Genomic DNA, 19805 nt, shown 5'->3' on the forward strand with positions numbered 1-19805 from the left:
CTGATAAATAACTCGCTACTTAACTGGCAGACCTTCACCTTCAGATACCTTGGCATTTTTATCTACTGTAATCCCACTGACATTTTGGAAGGTAACCTGACCAGAGCCATATCCTCCATCAGATCACATGTAAAATTCTGGAAAACACTACCACCAAGTGTGATGGGCAGAATTGCTTTGAGCAAAATGGTATTATTGCCAAAGCTACTGTACTATTTTTCCCAACCTCCCCATCTATGTCCCGACCAAAACATTTCGGGAGCTGGAACAACTGATTCAGGGCTTTATCGGAAACTCAGGCGGCCACAGACTAGCACTCCAGAAACTGTATGCACTCTCAAACAAGGGAAGGCTAGCTGTCCCAAACATGGATATCTATTACTGGGCAGTACAGCTGCAGGGGATGACGAAGTGGTTCGTTGGACTTAATCTAGCTGACACGGCTATCTCACAACAATCATGGTCATAATCCCAGATTTACCATTTGTTTCACCCAATGGCTCGATCCCCCACCCTGTCGCCGAGCAACCTAGCCTTAGCTTATCGTTGTCACAAACGCAGCTTACACCTCACAAGGAGCACAATCCCATATGCCCCAGCGCTGCCCCTCTTGGGGACTCCGAGAGGCAAAAAGGGCACCCTAAATAATGCACTCACACATTTGCATGCTGCCGAGATACATATACGCTGACAGTACTCAGATACCTTTCAATAGACTGGCTTGCGAGTAGGACTTGCCGGCAGGTTAATTCCTACTACATAACTTAATCATAAGATCACTTACATCGGCATGGGGGGATGTAAACACGGAACCAGAAATGCACCTGCTGATTTAATATACGGAATCAATGGAAGCCACATTATACATTGGGCTGACAGAAGCTTTACTAACACACTACAGCCCCGGACATCCCTGCGCACGCAATGGGAGGGAGATCGGGGGAACTCCATGGACAGACAGGGAATGAGACAATTCTGGCCAGCCCCACGCAGATACTATGAAACGCCAAATTTCAAGTTATACAGACATACATTACACACAGGGCATACCTGTCTCCAGACAACCTGAACAAATATTTTCAGCTAACTCAGTATGCCCTTGTTGCACACAGGTGGGCGCCGACTTCCTGCACATGATTTGGTCTTGCCATATGCTACAACTATACTGGCAGGATGCAACAGTGGCACTGGCAATCTACACTGATGCACTCCATTTACATACATGGAAAGAGTGCATACTGGGATTATTCCCCAGACCCAAGAAACACAGTCACTACTAGATTCACAGATCTATGGCTCGTTGTTGCTAAAATACTAATCACCAAACAGAAGAACAGGCACCCCCCCGCCCTCAACAACTGGAAAGGCTCACTGGTGGTATGGGCGCATGCAGAAAGTACTGCTATGCACAGGGAAGAGGTAGCCGGCTTACACAAATACCCCATTGCACAATGCTGGGACACGATATTGATGGAGCTGAAACAGGTAGACCAAAAACCAGGAGGTAACAATTCGCAACATGGTGAAAGGATTGGGCCAGACACAGCACCTAAGCGGCTTACAACCCAGGTACCAGGCACAACAACCCTGTAACACTATATGAGAGAGCAACCAGCCGGTAACTCTAGTCACTCTGGATCTTAAACAGTGGTTCACGTAAGCCTCCCCATGAGCACCAGATGGCAAATAAATACATTAAAACAGCAAAAACTATACGCTGATTAGTTGCCTACTTTATGATTTTAATGGCCATGTGACCGCTAGAGGTCCCTAGGTTCCTACAAATCTTCATTATCTATTTAGATCTATATTTTTTGCAGGCTGAGCAATTAAAGAGCATGAACCTCAGTTTCTTCAGCTGCACCACGTGACGGACACTTCAAAGTTGAATCTTCTCTCCGGGTGTTGGTAAACGAGCGTAAAGGGAAGAATCCATGTCTGAATTGTATGTACAGCTTTCTGGCCAATGCAAGCTGAATCTCATCTATAAAGGCTTCAGGACTACAGACATCTTAGATACCGATGAATCTTTCTGTCAAGGTGCGCAGAGTAGTATTCGTCAACAAGAAGTAAAGCTTATACCCTTTATAGCGATTCACAAGATCCTTTCTAGATCTTAGCAGACAAGGGGGCCACGCAGGATCGGACCATAGGTTCGCAAGGCCAATTCTAGTCAGAGTGTCCCTAATGTAAGAAATCCATGGCAATTGTTTGGGCCCAAGTAGTTCTAATAGATCTCTTCCAGTGCAAGTCTATATGGTGTTATCTCTAGGGTGACCCAGATTCTCCTCCAAAAGAGGATGAGACTCAAGCAGATTCCCTCAGAAATGGGACCAATTACTACATCAAGGCAAAGTGGGACTAATTGAGTAATAGATGGAAGTCTCACTAGCTGCCCAATACATTTATTTTTAGCCAACACTCTTTCACAGGTTTGTGCTTCAAAGCTCCGCCCCATAGATAATGGCCCCTAAGATTTGTGTTTTATAGATCTCTACAGAGGGGCTTATGGGCTTGAAAATGGAGCCCTTGTGGACCATAGCAAGTCTACCTGTGATCTTGTCAAGTTTCAGCCTTTGTTTGCCAATATGGAAAGACCAGTCCATATGTCCATTGAGAGTAAGCCCTAAGTAGTCAAAGGTAGAAGCCCTCTCGAGGGAAATTCCATTCAGGCAAGGATTGGGCCATGAGAAGTAAGATGGGCTGAACACCATAAATTTTGTCTCGACAACATTTATTTCTAGCCCCATCCTCTTACGAAATGAGCTGAACCTGTCTAAAATCCTTTGCATATCCATGGAAGATTTAGAGAAGGGTGTCTTCAGGAAACATCAATGCTGGAGCTTTAGTCGTGATGATCTTAGAAACATCGTTCTTGCCGACACTATTAAGTTACTCCACCAGGCAATTTATATATAAGCAGAATAAAGTGAGAGCCAGCACGCAACCCTGGCATACTCTCCTGCTCACAGGGAAAGGTTTTGAAAGCTCCCCCGTTTCCCACAGCGCACTTGAGCAAAAATGTTCTCCTGTAATTGATCATTTGACATAGAGAGGAGGGAACCCCCATATCAGTCACTGCACATCAAAGTTTGGCTCTCTGAATTAGATCGAAGGCTGACTTGAGGCAAACAAATATTAAATATAGGCTACAACCCTCCAGTACGACTGTTTTCCAGGATAGGAGCTGGAGCCTGAAGACCTGGTCGACAGTAGATGTTTGCTCCCGAAAGCCAGCTTATAGTGGGCTAAGTACACTGTTATCCACTCCTGTAATCGTTCCAATACTACCCTTCAGAAGACTTTTTGCATCAAGTCATCAAACTGATGGGTCTATAATTCTCTGGTAGCAAAGGGGAGCTTTTTTTGTACACATGAATTATTTCAGCTCCATCACAGGAATTTGGAATGGGCTTTCCCCATTATAGCGTTAAATATCCCTCACAGGTGGGAGCCACTGACACCTGGTTCGGAGAGGTATAAAGCTCCGGGTATTTTGTCGATGCCAGACACCTTATGGGGTTCTATTTTACTAATGGTGCTATTTACTTGTGAAAGTTAAGGAAGGAAAGTCCTTCGAATCACACTTAGTGAAATATTCGGGGTAGTGCCCACCCTTTCCTCCTGGCTCTCTTGAGCATCATTAAGGGACCAGAAGTGCCAGCTCCACACTTCGGCTGCAATGTTGGTCTCAAGATCAAACCTCCTTAGTCCCAAAGGTGACTTTATTCCAAAAGGCTTGTGGATTCTTTTGTTTTGGGGCTAAAGGAGCGGGTCCGATTTGGCCTAGTCCCATTCTTTTGTGGCTAGTTTGATAATATTCCGATGTAAGGCTCTCGCACTTTGGATCCCTGCCCGGTCTTTGATTGCTAATATTAGAGCAGCTTTAACATTCCTGCATTGTCTATTATACCACGTGGGAACGTTTCGCCTAAGGCCCCTTGTCTGCACTTCAGCAAAAAATAGATCCTTTAATGGTATCTGTTAACGCTGCACAAGACTCGGCCACAATGTCTATGGAACTGATTTTTCCCATCAGGTTTGAGAGAATTACTTAAATCCGTCATGGCAATACAGCCTCATACAGAGCACTAATTAAGTCAAGAGACTGCTGCAAGGTGGTCCAATGAATTCGGCGTCCTGATGATAAAGTGTCATCATTGAGTCAGAACGCATTACTCTATTGCTCTCGTCTTAAAGAGCCAGGTCGAAAGGCAGGACATTGTGGTCACTGTCAAACCTGGGTAAAATAGCAAAATATGGAACTGCAGACCACTGCTCTGAATCCATTAAAATGTAATCTATTAGGGGCGCTGACCCTACCCGATTGAATGTCTGCCCATTACAGGCCCGTATAGAGTGATTCAATGCTAGAGCATTGATTTGGAGGGCCAATGAAGACCATTTTTTGATCGGCGGGGGAATGGTCAAAACTGGGATAGACCACAACCTATCTTCATCACTTTGGGTGACGTCTTCAACATTGCCCAAGGATTCAATTCGACAGTTGAAGTCTCCCCCAACAACTCTAAAAGAGCTCCCCGGAATAGAGGACAGAAGAGAAGATTCCTGGTCAGTAGGCGTAGGCCTTGAGTACACATTATTCAAAGCTATAACCACTTCAGGGGTAAACATCAACTCAACGTACAAAATATAGTCCGACCCTGTTGCAACCTCCTTGATAATACATTCCAAATAGATGGTCACCCATAGAGTTAGCCCCCAGGATAGTCTGTCCCTCCCACCTGTGGTGGCTAAGTTAGTAAATGCTGGAAAGCCCAGACGTCGTGCTTCCTCCCTAATCGAAGTTTCCTGGAACAGTATTACATCATACTGGTCTAAAAAAAGGCCCCCATTCACTGCAGTCCAACTTACATTTCAGACCTGCAGTATTCCAGGAAGCCATCCTGATTACTTTCGAGGTTTTTCTGACACCCTGTAGAATCTTATCGGGTTACCTTCTGGTATGTAATCACGTGCCTGCCTTCCTAGAACCAAACCTGTTGCAGTGCATCCAATTTCTACTACTCCCTGTTCCCACCCCTCCCTGTTTGTTTCAGCTCCCCCCCTTTCAGCCAAGAAGGAGAAGTTCTTGCAGTAGATGTTGATGGAATGGGTCTGCTTGGTAAATGTTATGGTTCCTATAATTCCCATCTGGTAAAGCCAACCCACCTCCCTCTGATGTTCCTTCCAACTCTAGGCCATCATAGGGAAGGAACGTGGTAGAGCGTGGCGTTTTTTGTTTAGGAGTCAAAATTTGGGAGGTACAGTTTCCTTTTTCCTTTGCCCCATCAGCCTGACAGACCCCCCCCCCCCCCCCCCCCGGCAGATGGCATTGGAAATGTTGTCTAAGTGGGCCCAGTAAGTCAATCTACCCTCAATGACCAAACTTCTATGAGCTACTGGGATAGCATAAAAGTGTGGGCCTTGTGTCTGGTAAAAGTGGCAGACTAAATTAGTGTAAAAGATGTGGGTGGTGTCTGTGTTCATCTCTGGCTGGTTTGCAAATATAACCAAGCGGAAGGATCTCAACTGCAAATCTCCAATACTGTGTTGATAAGTCACCTAATATAAGATTATAAAATTACTGACAATATCAGTCTTATCTTTTGGGCCCTTCCCGATCCAGTTAACCCTCCATGTTAGAAGTATTTAATTTGCTCAGTTGTGAGGGTAGTGCCTGTGTCCGGAGAGCCAATGCAGGCATTTATTGGTTGGATCCTAATGGGATTCTCTCTGGTTGGGTTTTAGCTCTGGAACCCCTGCAAGGATTACTACATAGGGGCAACGAGGGGGGTAGACTGATGGTGGGAGATTACGCATCATCTACCTTATTGGCCTCTGTCCGATCTCTCCCTCCCTCCCTTGTCCCCCCCCTTATTTGCACAGCCTGCTGACAAAGAACCCTTATGACTCGTGCCTCTTTCTCCTCCCCCTTAAAGGCCTCCTTGCCGGAGATACTCTTGTCCCTTTCATTATAGTTGGCTATGTTGGCCCTTAAGGGCTGGTCTGGCACAGTCTGTACAGCCGGGTCAATCTGGCATTGTGCATCCACCCTACCATTTGGCCCCACATGCACCCTGTTATTGATCTCCCCACACAAGAGGCTTACATTTTTGAGACGGGCAGTAAGTGGGCTCAATTCTTCTTGAACAATGCTTATAAAACTTACACCTCATGGAGGTTGAACAACCTCCCCACTATCATTATGACATTAGTTAAAGTCATATCGTAAGTAATGCAAAGGGTACTGTTGATATGGTTGTTGGTGCCTTTGCTGGACTTTAGAGTGCGACGTTGGGAGGTTTTCTGTTTGACAGCCGCAGTAGATTTGCCAACAGCTGCAGTGGATTTGGCAACAGGTTTAGCAGGCTTCTCGGTTTGTGGACAATCACTAGTTTGATTCCTTCGAGCCTTCTTGATATTCTAGTTTGACCTGTACTAGTTGGCTCCTGTGGGCAAACAGGTGGGGGCTTGCTGCTTAAACATGCTGCAGACCAATCGAGGCACCTTGCAGATCAGAGGACAGAGACAGCAATCTTTCATTTAATTCCATTTCCATAGCCACTACACCTGTAGCTGTTTGCAACATTCTGTCAATGGAGGTGGGCTTAGGAGACATCACAGGTGGCTGGGTCTTTTCTTGACAGGTCCTTTGTCAATCACAAGCTCTACTGAGCTCTCCAGGTCAGAATAAATGGAGTCACTCACCCTGCAGAGTGCTTGTTCACTGTACAGGTACTCTATAGGCACTCTAGCTGAAAGGTAGAGCCCAGCCTCAACCGGTCAGCCCACACACGACCCACAGGAGCCCCAGTGCAGTTGTATGCGCCTCCTGAATTGGTTTACTCCGCGGTTGAAGCGGCAGTATGAGGCGTGTAGTACTCGACCCGCTCTAAGTTCTATAAAAGTTCCTAAATATCTTCTAAAAAGTCTAAAAAGATAGTGGGGCAGCTGGAGGTTAAGGTCCATTGGACAGCAGAGATTTTTCTCTCTAACTGGAATCAGGTGGACTGACGCCCACTCACACCCATCCACAGCAGAAAGTCAATTGCCCGCGCCCCTGCGCAGCACACCCAGACTCACCAGCGCGCCGGCTTCAGCCTCGCCTCAAGCGAGTGTCAGGTGAACTGGCCGGGTAGACAAAGGAACAGGAGTATGTGTCGGGCTGCCTTCACCTTCGTGTCTCCCCTTCGCGCCACATCACGCATGATCAATAAGAAAGAATATACTTAATATTTTGAGATCTAATAACCAACACAAAACTGGACCTAATTTTAATCACTAATACTTGAAAAAGCAATACTATAATAATTTCGAATCCATATGTAAAATCACTATAGAAAAGCTGGAGGAGGCTTAGTACTAATATTAAAAGAAATGCTCTTAACCTTCAAATTCTAATGTACAAAAGTACCAGGGTGTGATTTAATGGTATTAAGATGCACACTGAATTCTGCTTTCATCTGCACCTAGTAGGGATCACCACCAGGCAATGGAGTTTTCACAAGTGTACGCCTAGATGCCTTACAATATATATCCAAACACACTAACCTGCAGATTTTTGGTGACCTAAACATTTGGTTCGACAAACTGACAGTGTTTTGTCAATCTATTCTGAAGGAGGGATGGGCACTACCCATTATGGGAAATTATATTGTTGCCTCATTAGAGTACCTAAAAGCATTTAACTATTGCTGGTTCCTAACACAGTATGCATAACAGTATCATGAAGGAGATGACCGGCTCAGCAGGGTTAAATGGGTTCTTATTAAAATATGGGCACCCCAAGTTCTTAAATAAAATCAGGTTTAAATCATTTTTTTTTTTTATTTCTTCATTAGAATTTACACATAAGGTACAAACATTATTCGCAATAACGGATGATAACTTCATGTCCATTATCACAATTCTGTACACATGAGATTGTCCATAGCCGTATTACTTTCTCCACAACTTGCATAAACACGCATAGCGGGAAAGAAAAGAGCATGGTTACCAAACCGCAGCCGGCCAAATCAGATTTAAATCGGATATGTTTACTCATTCAAGTTCATTTCTATTACTTTGAACATACCCTTTCTGCATGAGCTTACTCCTTTTTGGGAGAATCCAAATATCAATACAGAAATTGAAGAAGGAAGTCAGCTGCTGCAAAAATTGCAGCATCTCCCATTTTGAAGATATCTTGGATGGAAATCCCAAATATGAACACACTTCGATCTCACTGCTGGGGAACTTTCCCAAGTATTTACAACTAAAGGGTTGGTTGTGGGCTAATGTACAAAGATATGTTCTATATGTCAAAAAGGGGAGATGAAATATGTATGTTAAATGGGTCCTACATCCTCTATAAAGTTTAATTGCGGAGGAATAGACATTCAGGAAAATTGATAAAATCACTTGTTAGATTAACAGAATAATAATTTATTCGACTTAGTCAAGCCGGTCTTACACAACGATACAATGACCAACTGGTATTTTACTGACTTTGTGTTTTGCCAGAGAACACTGGGTTGTTGATGATCTACCGATTTTATGTCATCATGTACTCTTCTCCTCTCTTCCTTAACTAACATTCCCTTTTCTTCCCACCATTATAATCTCGTTTTATTGACGGCAGTAGGGTTGGTGACGAGACTGGTCTTTGTACTGGAGTACCTCATATGTGAGAACTTTGCGATGCTTCTTGTATCTCATCCTTAATTGCCTTCCACTTTGTAATGGTTACTGCTATCATCTCAATGTTGAAATGAATAAATACATTATGCAAAAAAGTTAAGAAAAAAGATCCCAGTTTAGTTATGATTTACCAGGAAGCACTGAAGTACCAAAAATCACTTCCTTTAGAAAGCTACAAATAAAAAAAAATTAAAATTATAGAGGAAGCCAAGTGAAGATCCGCTTAACCAAAAAAGGAGAAATATTTATTTAACTGTAAACAGTCTAGCGCGCTTTCTGAAAAAGGAACCCCTAGATTAGATTTTCAAAGTTATGAAGATGAACATAGCAAGATGGTAAAGGGCAAAAGGAAGAGACAGCCGGACCATTAGAAGAAACAACGTGAGCCCAAAAACTGTTGAAGTGGTGAGGGGCAGGAAGCGCAACTGTTTTTTTTGTTTTAGTGTACTTTATATCAAGAAGGTTGCAAATTATATTGGCCTTCCATAAGGAAGTCCAACCTTCTTATACTATATATCGGAATGTTGAGGAGCAGAGTATACCATATAGTTAAACAGTGCCTATCAGCCATTTGAGGCGCTGAACAAGAAATAGAAAGCAATATTTTGTCATGACAGGCATAAAGCACAGTACTCACGTTAGTTTTTCTATATTGATAACCAGAGATTTTTTCTGCTGTTATTTATGACTTTACATCCGATTTTAAACCTTAACATTGGGTCAAGCTTAAACGATCACAATGCCTCAGATATTGACTGCGCTCAGCTACCCCTAAAACCTTTCCAGATTATCTCATCACAATCCCCACCTATAAATATTCCCGTGTCCAAGTATATTTGTAAAGAAAGTTCTGGCAAGTATAATGTATGTTACTTTTTATCTTAAACTATTGCTAATTTATTTGCCCATGTACACCAATATTTTTATGACAATCACAATGAATGAATGATAAATAAGGAGAGTGGGAAGAAAATTGGTCCAAGCCCTTCTAAGCAATGTACAGGGGTTCATGCAGTAAAATAATTTTACACCCCACCATTTTACCAGCAGCCTCCATCCTCCCATATCTCCTCCTCCCCACACCACCTCTTTACATAGTAACCCCAACTTCACCTCTGACAGGATGGCATTTGTTCTCTTCGGTGTAATGTTCTGGAAAAAACAGGAAATGAGAAACAATTAGTGGTTATAATTTTAGAAGATGAGTAATGTGCACCTTCAAGCTCCTGACTTTCAGTTTAACCCGAATTGACTAAGGAGAAAGAGTTGTAATTAGTAGAAACGGATTAAACACTGCTAGAAAGTAGATGGAGGTTGACAGCCTCGCCATTGTGCAGTGTAAATAATGAGGTTTAAGGCCCCCACCCTAAATGAAGAGTGGAAAACTCACCCAAGTGGCTTCTCAGATTAGCTCTTAAATCGAAATTTACAATGTCAGGAAGAGATCCACCATCCACTTAATAGGAGCAACTCATCAGCTTGACATGTCCAAACTCCTCTCAAATGGGAGCCGGAATCTACCTGAAGCAGTAACAGACTGCAGGCCTTTGGTTTAACAACGGAACCACTCAGCTTAAAGTGAGTTTGAAAGAGGGAGGCAAGCATAGCCACTGTTTAGACATCAAAAAATGCAAGGTAAGAAAATAAAAACAAGCATTGGCATAGCCAATAGGTCTCGCCTTTTGGACCTTGTAAGTGTTTAGCCATGCAACAGTTGTTGTTGCACCAAAGAAATTGTGCTGCATAAATAAATGCTTATAAGGTCCCAAAAGCGAGACCTATTGGCTATGCCAATGCTTGTTGTTTGTAAAGAAATAGATGCTTGTTTTTATTTCTTTACTTTTGCTATAATCGCGACACCAGCGCTTTATTTTTAACATTAAAAGTAAAGCGCCGGTGCCGCGATTATACCAAAGGTAAAGAAATAGAAACAAGCATCTATTTCTTTACTTTTGCTATAATCGCGGCACCGGCGATTTATTTTTAACATTAAAAGTAAAGCGCCGGAGCTGCGATTATACCAAAAGTAAAGAAATAGAAACAAGCATCTATTTCTTTACTTTCGCTATAATCTCGGCACCGGCGCTTTATTTTTAACATTAAAAGTAAAGCGCCGGTGCCCGATTATACCAAAGGTAAAGAAATAAAAACAAGCATCTATTTCTTTACTTTCGCTATAATCGCGGCACCGGCGCTTTATTTTTAACATTAAAAGTAAAGCGCCGGTGTCCGATTATACCAAAGGTAAAGAAATAAAAACAAGCATCTATTTCTTTACTTTCGCTATAATCGCGGCACCCGCGCTTTACTTTTAACACTAAAAGTAAAGCGCCGGTGCCCGATTATAGCAAAATCGCCTTCATGAAGTACAGTACCCGTGACAGAGACATATGGCGGGTGCGCGCGTTCACGCGCACATGCACGCAGGCTTTAGGCCAGCGGCTGCAGCACTTTGAAAATTCCCTTACAAAAATTCGAGTAACAGCGCTGTTCTAGGCTCGACCTAAAAAGTGAAGACCCTGGGATTCATATCTGATACAAACCTTACCTGTTAAATCAATGTTATGGTCAAAGTCAATCAACAAGAGCCTCAAATCAAAGCAATCGTCAAAGGTTATCAACGTGCACCGCTATGTGCCACTTAAAATACGCCAGCTAGTGTGACCTGCTCTCTGTGAATGGAGCTGAGAAAGTGCTTGGTTTTGTGGTGCCTAGATTATTGTCATGTGATTTATAAAGGCTACCTAAGAAGCTTACAGACATTTTGCAGAGATTTCAAAGCTATGCTGTCAGGATGCCAATAAATCTGCAGAAGGACAACCTCATAAAATTTGCCTTGAAAGCTCTCCACTAGTTTCCGAAGGAGTTTAGGATTGCCTTTAGTGTGTGCTGCTTTGCTCACAATGCCTCCGGATTTATGAAACCTCCTGGTTTGTTCAACAAGTTGTGATTGCCAAAAGCAAGTGTTTGGTAATGATCATGATGAATCTGTCACACATTGCAGGTGACAGCGAGGCATATTGCCCTCTTCAATGTGACTAAGTGCATGCCCATGTTTTTGACTTTATGTGATTCAAATTAATGAACATGATCACATTTTGGGCAGTTTTAAAGTGTCATTCAATCATGAAAGCATATTATTTCTATGCCAGGTCTGGTGGCTTAGTTACCTAATATCTCCACTGTAGGTCCCTATGTTCGACCTCCTGGTCACAGGCTCAAATCCTGGCGGGTCTACTCCGCATTTCACCCTTTTGAGGATGATAAAAAGAGTACCATTGTGTTGGGTACCAATAAACATCTGTTAATTAGCACCAAGATTCTCTTCTGGGTAGACGAACACTTTACAAATACACTTTATGCCTATTAACGAACAGTTAGGCCAATAGGTTAGAACCAGTATTTAGCAAGCATTTGTTTGTGATGCGCCACCATTAAATCAGAACTCTGGAGACACATCAACATTTGTAGTGAGTGTCCCTGCTCATTCAGACTGGGACGCAAAGGAGTCAGTCAGACACCAATAATGAGACTGTGCTTGTATAATATTAAGTGAGTCTTACCTCACTTAATTTATCATTATGGGTAGGGCCTATTCAAGACAGAAACTTGTTTTACTTCATGAGACCTAACTGCTCAGAATGTTGTTGTGCTAGAACAAAGGCCCCATATACCTGTTAAAATGGTGTCGTAAAAGACATCAACAATTTTCAGGTACTTAAAGCGGGGTTTAACAAAAAAAGCGATTTGTCTAATTAATCAGTAAATGGATGGAGTGGTTTTACACAATTGAATGGAGGGTGTGAAACGTGTTTTAGAGCGGTCTGATTTATATATGATTTACTCAATTGCACATGAAATAAAAAGTGTAAGTTGGTGTCTTCTAACTAAGTGGCATTGATGATTTGAAAGGAAAAATTGTATAGATTTTGTAACTGGTTTCTTTATTGCCTGAAGACGCATTGTTTACGCAAAACACATGGGCAAGTGGTCTAGACATTTTATAACTTTTATATTGTGAAATATTTACTATAAATACATAATAATTTTCTTTTGTATGATGATAAAACGTGCCTGTAGCATAGTAACTGATGGATGACAAGTGGCACCGACAAAACCGCGAATCTAAAAATGTGCAAACACTCTGAGAGGGTATCCGGCGTGATGACGTACACTAATACAAGCGCTTGAATATTTCCCAAGTAAACACAGTTGAATAATAAGTATCAAAGATGTCACCCACTGCACCCCGGCCATGCGTTTCGTTCGGATAAACCACCTCGCATCGATGCTAAACAAACCTGGCCTTAAGATAGGAGTGGGAGAGGGTGTGGTCTGGTGGCTAGACTGCCGACTTTGGTGCTGGAAACCAGGGTTCGAGCCTCGGGGTTGCGTCCACATTCTGTGATTCTGGGTAAATCACTGAAACTGTCCTTGTGTAACGTAACCGGTGCTCATGTAAACCGCTCCTATACCTACGGGTGGAGTTCAAGCTATATAAATCTGCATTATATAAAAAAATAAATCACCAAGGCATGTCACTGCGAATAAAGGGTGCGAAATGCTAAACTCTTCAAAGTAGTTAGAATTCCGGGAACTCTGCAAAGCTGAAATGTTCAGATAACAACTCAACTGAAAGTATGACTTTTGGGAAGCTTCCGAAATATACTTTTAGTTGAGTTGCTATCTGAACATTTCAGCTTTGCAGGTAATAGAATAAATACATTATAAATTCACCCCCAATTTATTTACTGAAATTACTTTTTTTTCCAAACACTGGATATTGATATTTAATGTCGTTACCCAAATTTAGCATTTTCTGCACTTTTGTAATTTTTCTCAATGTGTAAATATTTATTTGTGAAATTCCGGCGCACTGATGTGCTCGCATTTGATCTTTTACTGTTGCTCTCAATCATCTAATTCCAACCATTGGTCACACTTTCTTAATGTGTTTGAGGTCCGGGGTATCGGGTGGCAAATGTGAAGAGAAGAACAAAACAAGCAGTAATCTGCTCCGGACACACGCTTTGAGAAACATGCGTGCACGAGAAGAGAGCATTGGAATGTTTGTATTTTTTTTTTACTCCGATTTAAGCACAATAATTGGTTGGGTCCAACCTTTACAATAATTGGATAAATCATGTATTTCATCAGTATGGCAATATCGGGAGTACAAACCACTACAATTCGTTCACAAAGGAAAATGGACACTGAAATCGCATCCAAATCATATTCCCTTTCCTACCCACTTGAGAATTTCCTAGGGAAACTCACTCATCGGTTTATAAAAAGCATAAGATCGGGCAACCGAAGGGATATTATTTATGTACTTTACTTTTGCTATAATCGCGGCACCGGCGCTTTATTTTTAACACTAAAAGTAAAGCGCCGGTGCCCGATTATAGCAAAAGCGCCTTCATGAAGTACAGTACCCGTGAGGGAGACATATGGCGCCTGCGCGAGTTCACGCGCACATGCTCTGTTCTAGGCTCGACCTAATGAATGGAGTTTAAAAAGTGACAAAAAGCGCAATCAAGATACTGCATATCTACCAACTCATTTAACTACCGGTATTTGTACTGTATTTCCTAAAGAGGAATTCTTTATGTACAGGGGAACTTTTCAAAGTGAAAGACACTATTTACATCTCCAAATGCTCATTCTAAGTATAAAAGGATGAAAACTGTGGAAGGAAATCATTGAGTTCATCATGTCATAACGGGAACACAAACAAAATGTACACAGTGGCGACTATTGTAATGCATGACCGACCAATCCCTCTACGAGTCCAAGAAGATTATGAGCAGCTTCAATTACATGAATACACAACCCAGGTGTCCAATGCAAATCTAAGAGGATGTCTAGGCAGAATCAGCAAGGATTTCAGGATAACTACACACTCTGTAAATTAGTTCCATTCAGAGTTCCTCGAAAATATACAAACATGTTAACCAGATCCAGTGATGCAACTATATCCTTCCTGCGATAAGATAATGGGAGAACGTTAATTTAATTGAATCTGAAAGTTCCCTTAATATTGATATAACATTAAAGTTCACAAAACACTGCCCCTACATGAACCCGCTTACTTACTGCCCTCCAGAAGTTCAAATACTTACCTGAATGGCCTCGTTTTTAACTATGCTGGATGTATATGGTAGCACAAAAAGATAAGATTCTTTATGATTTCAGTTGTATCACAATGTATCCTGATTTCTCTGTATATCCCTGGTTTGCACTGCTCTGGTGGCTTTAACTCTGCTCATTGTTGCTATGCGTACAATTATTAGTTTTAATGAATATTCATAGTTTATTGAAACTAAGGAACACTGTGGAGCTGAAAATTACCGTTTCATTAGAGGCAAGTTTAATTTGGGGATCCGCATGGAAGACAGTAGAATGGTCTTAGTTTTCAAGTACCTGCCTTTTCTCGTTAATGGATTTACCAGCTACCGGAAAGACTGCGCTCTGCACCAAATACGGTGTTGGCAGCCACTCAACGTTCTTATAGGAGCCAAATCAAATATTTAAGCTTAGCGGTGTAATGAGTCCTTCTACTTCCACTTACATACATTCAAACCAGGCTGTGAAGATTTAGCAGGTTTGACAAGCTTGGCCTAAAATAGAAATCAAGCTTTGGCAATGCCAATAGATCGGTCTTTAATAAAATGTTATATGGTAATGTGAAGCATAAAAAAGTAAATAGCAGGGGAATGGATATGTATCTGTGTGGAAGCAAAACATGCATAGTAATATTGTAATAGGTTAAAATGTCTAGAGATCAGAGCCACTGTCAAGCCAAACCGAAAAATCCATGTAGGTGTATGACTGCAGTGCTGCTGCCAGAGAAAAACTACAGAAATGATCTAGTTATCTAAGACACTTTAATAGCATTGCAATGTCATGTGTGTGGCCCTGAAAATTTAAATGCAGGCAGCTGAACAAAATGATCACAGGTATGTGGAGGGCAAGCACATTTTTGTTCAAGCACTCAACTTCTGCTCATGTACTCCTGGCTGCTAGCATATGGGCAGAACCAAAGCCCCTATCTGGTGATTCAAACATAATTGTCTGGCGACAGCAGCTCTCTCAAGCCAGACCATATCAAGAGGCACCAAACAAAAAAGGCAGGCCCAAGGCAAGGGGGCAGGGTTCATGTAAGCAGTCCAAAACATATTTAAAAAATAAAGAACAAAAATCGAATTTGGCTCTCAGATTGGAATCAATGCAATGTTTACACAAAGTACAGCAAGATGATAAGATTATAGCTTTGCCATCATGAAAGAAGTGCCTGGAAAATGTTCAGACAGTGGGAAATTACCCGACACAGTTTGATGCCAAAGGAAAGAATCTACCAAATATTCATAGGAACAATCAATTCGTGAACAAAGGACAGACTTATTGTGATTAACAGAGAGCCTGAAGCACAGATTCTCCTCGACGAAGGAAGCAACATCTAAAGTGAAAAAACATGCACATTAGGTAAGAGCCTCAAAAGAAGCCTTTTTAAAAAAAATTTAACAAGAAAGGAAATTTCAATACAAGTGGGGTGCCTTTAGAACGTGTGTGAACTTAACTTCAAGAGGAAATTCAGTTTGCACCGTTAGATGTATCATATTTTTAAAATACTTTATTGATTTTTCGAAACAAAAGCAGTTAATTACATAGGACAAATGGAGATTCCCCCCCCCCCCCCAAAAAAAATATATTTTATATATTTTCTCAAAAATACAAGCATGGGGTTTCTGAGGTGGCATGCTTCTGTTTACCTTATCCACTCAAGATTCCAGCACCAATTCCGATTGTCAATGTAGTGAATTTGTTGCATCTAGGAACCAAGTGAGGTTTATAACTAGGGGCTTGTAATGTTAAAATGTGCATGGAATGAAATTAATTCTACCTGTGGCAGTTAGGGGATATCTCCAACCGGGCTAGTCATACAGGTCATTGTGGAATAAATTATCTTTGTTTCTACTTGCCTGGAGCCCGGTTATCATTGGAAGATAACTCCACATTGACGACGAGTTATTGAACCCGTCAGTCAGTCCTAAACAATTGCTTGATTGGCAATCAACGTTGTTTATGAGGCAAACTGTACATCACATCCACTTGCAAGTGTACATCAATATGTTGGAAGTTAAAGGGGAGAGTATCCTTAAAACGATAGCCCCGCTACATTTTGAAACTATATTCATCTCCAGCTTAATGAGTAAGTGGCTGCACCATCGGGTCATATACATGTATCGCTTGCATGCTTTTGGGTTGGACACAAGCATCCTTGCGTGTAAAGTCCACAGGAAGAGTGGCTATTGTGGTCTACATGTGCACCACTGTTGAGTGCGTTCATGCTACTAACCTGCATCATCGCATTACTAAAAGTGATCAAGAGACATTGTGGGCTTGTAACATATAGGGCAGGCATCTGAGAAGTGGAAGGTCAATGGAGGAGGCTAGGAGAAGGTCACTGCGGAGGTGACAAGAGAACATGTTACAGGTGTGTCAGTATTAAACATGTACTAACATCCAATAATTGTCCTGCTGCCAATGCAAGAGGTTATAAATGTAAAATATGAAGGCACTCTAAGTGTGAAAGTGCCATCTCAAAGACTACAGTAAATACGTATGATTTGATTGTTGGAAAGGGGATGGCATGCCGAAAATAATCTGATACAGATAAGGATGTTGAAGTGTTGATTGTATGTGATGATGTGGTAACGTCTCAAGTATGGATAAACGCCGTTTTTAAAACATATCGACTGCAAAAATGTTTGAGACATGTGGTGTGAGAAGTGAGATGTGGGCAGATTCGTGTTCACCTTACACACTGATTGATTAAGTAATAGGGGTAAATTTGGAGGGATGAACTTGATGTAAACTGAGGTTGAGCCCTAAGGATACTGTGGCATCAAATTGCCCGCCCTAACATACTTTTTATTAATGGTGTGCCAATGGTCAACTGATTGATGTGATTGATGTGAAACTTGTATAGCGCGGCTGTCGCCCTACGGGCATCCTGGCGCTTATGACTAGAGATCAGCGATAAAAAGGTGACAGAAGAGAATCATGGGGCCAGCCTGGGTCAAACTGTAGGATATAGCCATGTCTTAAGTCCCTTGCGAAATTCCAATAGGGAATTACAGTGTCTCAAGTTTGCAGGGAGCTTGTTCCACATGCCAGGTACTACTATGCTGAAGGCTCTTCCTCCTACCCTGGCGCGCCTGAATCTCGGAACCATTAGTAGACCAGCTGTTGAAGAGCAGAGTTGCCTGCTTGGTAGGTGGCGTACAAACTTATCCTGCAAGGGGACAGGTCCCAGTCCGTGTACTGCTCTGAAAGTTATGCAAAGGGACTTGAAGACGACCCTTTCCGTCATTGGAAGCCAGTGCAGATCCCGCAGTGCTTTGGTGGCCGAGGCACATCGCCGCCTGTCAAGCACTAATTTGGCTGCGGCTGACTGAATCCTCTGCAGTCCTTGGAGGATATACTGCGGGGCCCCCAGATAAAGGGAATTGCAGTAGTCAAGCCTGCTTAATACCGTGTTGCGTACCACTGTAGCTCGTGACTCCCTAGGGAGTAGAGGTAGAATACCACGAAGCAGCCGCAACAGGGCAAAGCAGACATTGACGGTCTTACTAGCCTGAGATACCATCTGGAGGTCATCATCGATAATCACCCCAAGATTGCGAACCTTCCTGACCGGTGCAATCGGTGCTTCCTCCGGTGCAAGGCAGAATTCGGAGGGCAGATGTTTGAGAATCCTAAATGGTGAACAGAAGACCACCTCAGTTTTACCGCTGTTAAACTGGAGGGAGTTCCTTCTAAGCCACTCCGAAGTCTGACGCATGCATTGATGGAAATGGTCCATGGGGAGTGCTTCATCCCCTTCTAGAGAGAAGGCCAGCTGTGTGTCGTCAGCGTAGTTCACCAAGCTGACGCCGAAAGATTTAATTAACGGGAACAGGGGACGCAGGTACATGTTAAAAAGAATAGGGCTTATTGCAGATCCCTGTGGCACCCCGTGCGCAACTTGGGACCTGCAGGAGGAGAAGGGCGCCATAGTGACTACCTGTTGCCTACCTTCAAGGTAGGATTGAAACCACTGCAGCACTATACCTTTAACTCCTATTTGCCTCAGCCTTTCCAACAGGACCGGGTGGCTCACCGTGTCAAAAGCTGCCGACATATCGAGAAGCACTAAAATCATGGCATTCCCGTTGTCTGCTCGCAGACGAAGGTGGTCCAGCATGGTAGTAAGAGTTGTTTCAGTTCCGTGGCCAGGACGGAATCCGAACTGGTCCCTATCAAGCAAGGAGTTCTCCTCCAAAAACTGGGACAGAGTCTTGCTAACAGTTTTTTCAAGTATTTTCACCGGGTAAGGCAAAAGAGAGATGGGCCTGAAGTTAGCTGGCACCGAAGGGTTCAAATTCGGTTTTTTTATCAGAGGGGTGACAACTGCCAATTTCCAGCAGTCTGGGACAGATCCCGTCGTCAGGGACTGGTTGCAGATCATCCTTAACAAAGGAAAGATTTGCCTGTATTAGCTACCCAGAAAGACCGCACCAAATTTCCCAGATATCCTTCTATTTTTCAAGATGCAGAAGGAGCTTCAGATACTCCTTTACCATGGACGAGAAGTTAACGATGAAAAAACGAAATTCATGAGATTCAGTCCTCCAAAACATTTTAGCAGATAAAACTTGGAGATAATGCATTAGATGGGGTGACAAAGCTTGATTATCATGGTCTGAGGAGATCGCACTCCCGTTTATGGCAAAAGCATATTTTAAAAAGCACACTTTTATTGAAATACTTGCACAACGTTATCAGAACTGTTTCTATTTTTCATGATCTATCGGTATGTATTCTTCTATGCGACGCTATTTGGGTATGAATAAATTAAAACAAATATAGATCTTCAGCAATAGTCAAATATGCACAACAGGCATCAACTTACCACATATCCTCAGCACTTAAGATTTACAGAGCCCAGATACTTCGTTATGTCCGCTATGGCACAGGGGTATAGGGCACTCTGGTGTGACCATCTTCGTAAATTTGAGAACAATTTTATTAACTCGCTGCTAAGGCTCCTTCAGAGCACACCACTTCTGATGTTACAT

General features: G+C 42.4%; 1 protein-coding gene across 2 annotated transcripts in view; it reads right to left on the reverse strand.

The window, feature by feature from the left end:
- MCU (mitochondrial calcium uniporter) overlaps positions 1 to 19805 on the reverse strand; it is a 695883-nt gene that overhangs the window by 519592 nt on the left and 156486 nt on the right. The window contains exon 2 of one of the 2 annotated variants that reach the window (XM_085603822.1): positions 9796 to 9834. The exons of the other annotated variant lie outside the window; for it this stretch is intronic. Coding sequence (XP_085459948.1) covers positions 9796 to 9834 — 39 coding nt within the window. The remainder of the gene's footprint in view (positions 1 to 9795; positions 9835 to 19805) is intronic. 2 annotated transcript variants of the gene reach the window in all.

Source organism: Triturus cristatus, chromosome 1_2, assembly GCF_964204655.1.
Source record: "Triturus cristatus chromosome 1_2, aTriCri1.1, whole genome shotgun sequence".
Classification (NCBI taxonomy): Eukaryota; Metazoa; Chordata; class Amphibia; order Caudata; family Salamandridae; genus Triturus; species Triturus cristatus.